Below are 7,794 nucleotides of genomic sequence, written 5' to 3' on the forward strand. Positions count from 1 at the left end.
AGACACATGTATTAATTATTCTCTGATTCCTTATTTCTATCTTCTGTAGCTACAGCAAACAAATAATCTAATTATATATATATTCATGTTGTAGGTTTACATTTATATATATACATATATATTATACAAATATACTTTGTTCAACTTCATTTGATTTATTAGAAGACAGGTTTTTAGAATTTGACGCAAGAAAATCATGTTCTTGGGTATGAGACTCATTACTCTCAGATCTCTTTCTGTATCTGTTTCATCTAAGGACACTATAAACAAATTGTTAAATTTACCATACACGTTGTAGGTTCACAAGAAAAAATAATATTAAAAATTACCGTTCATAATTTCAGCAGGTTCAATGGAAGGCTGTTTGCTATCAGTCATATTGATGCAGATGCAGTATCATTAGAACATGCTATAAAAAAATAATCTAATTAAATATATATTCAACATATGCTATGCATGCACTATAAAAAAACCTTATAAAGTTGCTTACGATTTTGTTTGAAAAATCCGAAATGTGTCTTTTCACATGTTCTACATTTGCACTCATCGTTATCGACTCCAAAATAATTTGGTGAATAATACACTGTTATTTCTTCATCTTTGTTAATATCTCTAACAGTTTCTACACAAGTTTCTATTTTGTTTCTTGAGGTCCACACCGTATTTGGTTTACAGTCATGATTGACAAATGAACAGGGTCCAAGAAATATTTATCTTTTTTACTGAGTTGGCTTGTGAGTATGGAGAAATCGTTTACGCCATGTTTTATAAAAAATTTTGATATAAGATAGTGCCTACCAGTTAACCCAGTTAGTTTATACCTTTTGGGGATGAATTTAGTTGCTATCACTTTTGCACCACCTAGTCGGTTGTCTTTAACTATTTCAAAACATGATGTCGGTGATAAAGCGTTTTCATACAATTTTTTTACAGCTTTGTAAATAGATTTTTCACTTTCATACACCAATTCGAATATAAAATAATATAAAAATAAAATAATATAAAATGATAAGATGATTTATTTATACATATTAAATAAAATTAATTCAAAACAATAAAAACATAAATGTGTATCTACTTTTTTAAATTAGGTAGTATAATTAATATTAATAGTATCTTGGGTTTCCAGCCACCTGCAACCTTTTTTTCTATTGTGTGTGTTTTATCGACGGCTACCGGTAGATATATAATAACAACGTAGAGCCGGCGTAGAGCGAGAGGGACAGAAGTATATTATAGAAAGCTGTAAAGAGTAAGAGCAACTAACGCTTTTATTTTCGTTACGAACGGTTTTTCTGGGCTAGGGTCCCTCCGTTCACATTGCGCCGTAAGAAACTAAGTTTCAAAAATTGAAAAATAAAAAAAAACATATATCAAAAAAAAATTGTATTGATTCCCGCTACACCGCGGTCCTTATTTTAGTGCGGGGTGGAGGAATAAAGACCTAGTATAGTGTGATACGAGCGTCTGGAGACAGCACCCTCGGAGCAGTTTCCCTTATCACAATACCATTATCACATAACCAACCAAGATACCGGTTACAATGTTTAATACCATTCCTTTGGTTAATACTTTATCAGTATAATTGATATTAAATTTAAATTATTATTTATTACCATAAGGGCATATTAACGTTTTTAGCGACTTTAACAAAATACCAATACATATTGATATTATACAATTATTTTGTCATTTTGTCATGATTATTAGTTACTACAAATTACAATACTTATTTCAATTTTGTATAATAATTCAACATTGTTTTACTAAACACTAAACTCACATTAATAAATATGGTAAGTCATGAAAAAAATATAAAAAATAATTATTCTTCACTGGTCTAAAATTAAAATTGTTTAAATTATTAATCTTATTTTGTATAAGAGTGGTCAAAATCAGTATGAACGTAGAGGGTTTTGTTTTTTCCTTTAAAATCATCTATAATTTGATTTTTGATTGTTAGTGTAGGTTTATTTAATCTCTGTTCTTCTGGTGCTTTTATCCTTTGTTTTTTGGTTGAATAAAACCGCAACTGTTTTTTTGCGTTTTTATTAACAGGTTCTTGATTTTCTACATTTTTTATTAAATTATTTTCTCCTTCATATAATATACTTAAACCGGTATCAATAGAAGCATTGATTTTTATTAGCTGTTGTGGACTTTATGTGCCTGCTTGTGACACAAACATGTAATAGAATTAAATTAAATTTAATGTGTCCTGTTTTGCCATTGTATTGTAATTTGTAGTAACTAATAATCATGACAAAATAATTATGTATATTTTGTTATAGAAGTTATGCTGTTATGGCAGCGGTTCCCAACCTTTTATAAACGTGCAGTAGCGTGCCCAAGGGGGGGGGGGGGGTGATTAAACGGCTTAGCCCTGATGAACATTCATCGAGACATTAAAATAAATACTGATGAAGTCATTAATGAGATGAGTACAAAATCTAGGCGGTTAAATTGTCGTTTGGAATAATTAAGTTATTTTTAAGAATTATTTTTCTTTTGTATATTAAATATTTTAATAAAGGTTATAAATAATTTTAGTTTAATTTTGTCATTTTATTTAAACTAGTGAATAGTGTGTGGCTATTTAAATTAATTCTAATTGTAGAATGATACTCATTATGCATGAATGAACATATAATGTTTAGCAATTTTTGTATTTGGATAACCATAATTAATTTAAATGTACTTTTACCAAAAAATTTATAAAATATATCCCCCCCCCCCCCCCATTGAAATTTCCTGGGCACGCCACTGTAAACGTGACCCTAATATTTATAATTTAACTTTTGGTGACCCCCCCATAAAAAAAAAATCATAATTTCGCGACCCTCCATAAAAACCTCTGCGACCCTAATTTGGGTCGAGACCCGAGGTTGGGAATCGCTGTGTTATGGTAATAATTTAAATAATTTAATATTTAAATTTAATATCAATTATACTGATAAAGTATTAACCAAAGGAATGGTATTAAACATTGTAACCGGTATCTTGGTTGGTTATGTGATAATGGTATTGTGATAAGGGAAACTGCTCCGAGGGTGCTGTCTCCAGACGCTCGTTAGTGTGATACCGCTGACGGTGAGCGCAGCGCATATATAAGCATAATTAAACTTTTTTTGCCGTAGAACATAATTTTGTACATCCAAGAATACGGGTCATTGACATGACTAAACGGGCGCCTGTGGCCGATGTCAACACATTGTTGACACGCGGTAACCTGTCCGTTATTGTAACTTTGTGAAGCAGGCTAAGCCGTACACATTTGAAATTTTGGTCGGCCATTCAATAGCGTATTGTTTATTACGCGCTTATTTTTATAAATGACTGAAAACGGGCGCCCATGGCCGGTGTCAACGCGATGTTGACGCGCGCAAATTATACCATTTACGAGTATACGCGCGGCTACAGGCAACCACATGTCGATCGACGGCGGTGACGGGCGCGCACACGTCGAATCGAATGTTGGCGTTCAACGAGTTAATTATTTACATAATTAAAAAATAAGCCGTATTATTAGAATTACAAAAACATGTTTTAAAGCATATTTTTCTGGTATTTATTAAATAATATGCTTAATACTCACGTAATCATCCATGTTCATCAGCCAACAACGAAACTGAAAATGAACAATTTTCGCTCGTACATAAAGCGTTTGTCTTATGTTGCCGCATGAAATAACAACAAACCACCGTCCCTACAGCTTTGAAAGATACATGCACAATGAGATACATTTAGTCCGAATTTCCTGCATCATGCGGCAAGTACGAATTAAATTAACCATTTTCTATCATGTTATCATAATATTCTTATGATCATATGCACCCACGGTCTTATGAACAGACCGCGTATGCACCTTATCAAAAACGAGATAAACACAGTAAACCATATTATATGAATGCGGTAAATAAAGTAATTGATATCAGATTAAAAATAGATAAGAGGTATAGCAGACTACCTACACTTTCCAGGGACGTTTTTTTTATAGCCGTAGGAACGCAGGTTATTTTTAAATAATTTTTCAAAGTGGTAGATTAGCATACGGTTGCCGCATGATGCCAGCTATTCGGACTCGCTGTGGTAATCATCTCCTCATCACTAACGAGTTCAAATGATATCCCTATAAACTTATTCACAGGATAGCAGACTACCTACCCTTTCCAGGGATGTATCTTTCATGGCTGTAATGTGGATGGTTAATTTTTACAAATGATTCGAACCTATGATATATCATGCGGCAACGGTATGATATTGAAGGTAACAAGGAATGCACTCATACCGTTTTCATGACTCTAAGTCAAAACCCTGATTTTATACGACTTTTTGAACTGGGGCATATCCGGTTTGCCGCCAGATTGCAATGCATCCTAGCGGTAAATATCAAATTTACCACCCACGTGGCCGTAATTTGGACTTTTGCGGTTCAAAAGCATTATGGGACAATAGTAGAAGTGTATATAGAGATAAAAAATTATAGCATGTTACTTAAATAAAATACAAATAAACAATTATAGCATATTACTTAAATTAATCATTTGTGTTATATTCATGTACTACAGGTACTCTGAAATGCCTCCGTACACGTGTGAATCATTGTTGCAGATGGAAATGATTGAGTCTTCAGATATTGAGTTCAACAAATAAGTGTAATTCTCCACACAACCCCAATAGCCCTAATCCACCGTTTCTGTAAACTTTAAGCTGGATGCTAAAAAATAAAAGAGATATCAGCAAATGACCAACAAGAGAGATGTGTAGTGATCACGTCGCCTACAGGAATCAGTAGTCAAGGATGATGGTTGGAAGGTGACTCTTGAGTTAATTCCACAACGTAGAATTCTTCTTAATTAGATTAATTGTTTATTTATTGTGGTAAAACATATATTTATTTATAACATGAAAGCTGAATGTAAGTTAAGTATTCTGAATGATTAGAATAAATTCGGTTTGACTCGAATATTTTCTAAGTTCAAAATATTGTTTATAAGAAATTTTCTAAGTCCAATGAATTAAATTAAACAACAGACTGGCGTGAAGGTGCTCTGGCTAGTCTGGTCAAGTCGCGTCTGAATACAGGTCGTTTAGGGGTCCCTTATATAGTGCTACCATCTACTCCCCATAGTCTACTTGCTCTTGTCGCTGTTCTCACGGATGTGGTATAATCATCTAAACTGACGGAAATGCCACCCGCCCACATATGAGATCAGTACACATCCCGTGCAGCTGCATGCTTGATAATACTGTATCTATTATTATGACTAGGGACCGGATTTATATGCACAAAAAATCCTCAAAATATGCTTCTAAAAATGCTGTAATATGTTATAAAATATGTATTTATTTCTAAATATGTATTTAAATATGCACTTAAAATTTTGTTTAAAACTATGTAAAAATATGTAAATGTATTATGTAAAATTATGTAACAATATTTATTAATTAATATGGTATTAAAAAAGTATAAAAAAGCTTTTAAAGTATTTTTTCGTCTTCGTCGCCATTCAACATTCTGTATCTTCAATCTATAAAGTATTAGCTCACATTAATAAAAACTGAAACAAAAATTGAATTCATATATTACCTTATTGCATTGGATGATCAGAAGTTCCTTAATGTGTTCAAACGTTAAATTCCTCCGATTATCTGTAAGTACATTTTTATACATTGAAAAACTTCGCTCGACCTCAGCAGTATTTATAGGAGCGTACTTCATACATGCAATATCACTTGCATTTAAATCTTCAGGTAGTTCATAGTTTCCGTCTATTTCTCCTTCCAAAATCTTAGAAATTGTCTTCATTATTTTATATCCAGGGTTTTTTTTAATACAGTTGTAAGTTTGGCATTTATAATACCACCAATTTTGTTTTTTGATAATTTTAATGTGGTTTTTGCATTTTTAATTTTGATCATGGCCTCTGATAACAAGTAATCTTTTGATTCTAACATTTTTATCGTGCTCGGAATTATTTCAAAATTTGATTTAATGTAAATTAAATTAGTTTTCAAATTAGGATCTTTTATCAAATCTTGCGATTTTTTAATTGAAATAGAGTCTTCACTGTTTAATTGAAGAATTATTTCTTTAATAATTTCCAAGTTGTCACAATAATAAAAAGCAGCGTTTAGCCATGTACCCCAACGCGTTAATATAGGTTGTGGTGGAAGTGCGAGATTAGGGGCCATATTTCGGAAAAGTATCGTACGCGATGGAGCTTTTAAAAAAACTTTTTTGACGTTAGAAATAAGTTCATCAATTTGAGGGAATTGATTTCTTATTTCTTCGGCAACCCTGTGTAATCCATGTGCTACACATGTAATATGAACGACTTTTGGATAAAATGATTTAATAGATTTACCTGATTTAATCATATAGGGTGCAGCGTCACTTAAAAATAGCAATACCTTATTGTGCCGAATACCAGTAGGCCATAAAATTGATAGCGCCCGATCGAAAAGTTGAGCAATTGTGCTATGGTTTGTTTTTTCCAAAGCCTCGGAATGAAGTAAAAATGTTTGACTTGGTCGATCTATTTCTAATGTACCGACAATTACATTCGCTACATATCGTCCCTCACAATCGGTAGTTTCGTCGATTGAAATCCAGATATTATGATCCCCAATTGAACTTCTTATGTTGTTTATAGTTTCAGAGTAGCATTTTTTCACATAATTTTTTCGTAAGGTCGACTCATCTGGTATGTGTCGTTTAGTATATTTTTCTAAGAAAGCGCGAAGAGATGGATTTTGTAATTTAAATAAAGGAATATTTGCAGAAATAAAAGCTTGGCAAATATCTTCATTAAAGTTATCCATGTTCATATTAGAAATAAAAGTTTGTTTTTTATTTATTGAATGTGTTTCTTTGAGTTTTAAATTGTTCTTGTGTTTATCACGTGATAAATGTTGGTCTACCAAAAACTTTGTAGTCGCATTAACTGGAATTTCACAAATATTGCAATACAAAATTGAACCATCGGTTTTAAAAATATCTTTATGATCGTTTACGTATGTCTGTAAACGACTCCTAATTGGAGTTTTTACTTTAGGCATTTCAAAGTTCCGAATTAAAATTATATCTAAACTCACTAGACGCACTCGGGCACAATTTTAAACATCAAACGCAAGACACGGACTGACATCGAAAACTGACCGTCTAACACTTAAATTCTATTATATGAGCAACGAATTTATCTATATTTATATATATATATATATATGCTGCATAAGAGTATATGACTATATGAAGTATGTAATCTTATCTTTGGAAATAACGACCGATGTCAATTTTATCGATTTTATGTGTCTGTAAACGTGAAAATACGACGAAAAACGAATATATGTGTTATAAATAATAATATGCACTTTAAAACTACAAATATGCATGCAATATGTATTTAATAGGTAAAAACGTTGAAATATGCAAAATATGCAAAATAAAATTGGTGTTATTTTAATAAGAGTGATCGAAATCGGGGAAAATTTTCATCAAATTTCGAAAAGCTTATTCCAATACATATATGCATTTGCATATAAATCCGGTCCCTAATTATGACAGTATATTCCTAATTTGGGTATCGTTTCTTGGAATTCTTATCCCATAGTCGTGTCTAACGTCCTGAGGACATGGAACGCCTATCTATCTGTTTCCCTAAATGTTCAGTTAATCCCCCATTGTTACATAATGTTATTTGGTGTCCACGCCCAACTTTTACCTTTAGTAGTCTCTTATTATTTTAATAATCCATGGCCACTCCCTTGGAATTGTTACCCTCTCAGGTGGTG

General features: G+C 32.1%; 1 protein-coding gene across 1 annotated transcript; it reads right to left on the reverse strand.

The window, feature by feature from the left end:
* Nucleotides 1-5,327: 5,327 nt before the first annotated feature.
* Nucleotides 5,328-7,485, reverse strand: LOC149060153 (uncharacterized). Its single transcript, XM_089216177.1, has 2 exons — nt 5,591-7,485; nt 5,328-5,531 (listed from the first exon to the last, which is right to left on the reverse strand). Exon 1 carries the CDS (start codon nt 7,060-7,062, stop codon nt 5,809-5,811), a length of 1,254 nt encoding a protein of 417 aa, XP_089072303.1. The 5' UTR covers nt 7,063-7,485; the 3' UTR covers nt 5,328-5,531; nt 5,591-5,808.
* Between the last annotated feature and the right edge of the window lie 309 nt (nt 7,486-7,794).

This window comes from Diuraphis noxia, unplaced genomic scaffold, assembly GCF_037042655.1.
Source record: "Diuraphis noxia isolate RWA-SAM2 unplaced genomic scaffold, SU_Dnox_SAM2 contig0001, whole genome shotgun sequence".
Classification (NCBI taxonomy): domain Eukaryota; kingdom Metazoa; phylum Arthropoda; class Insecta; order Hemiptera; family Aphididae; genus Diuraphis; species Diuraphis noxia.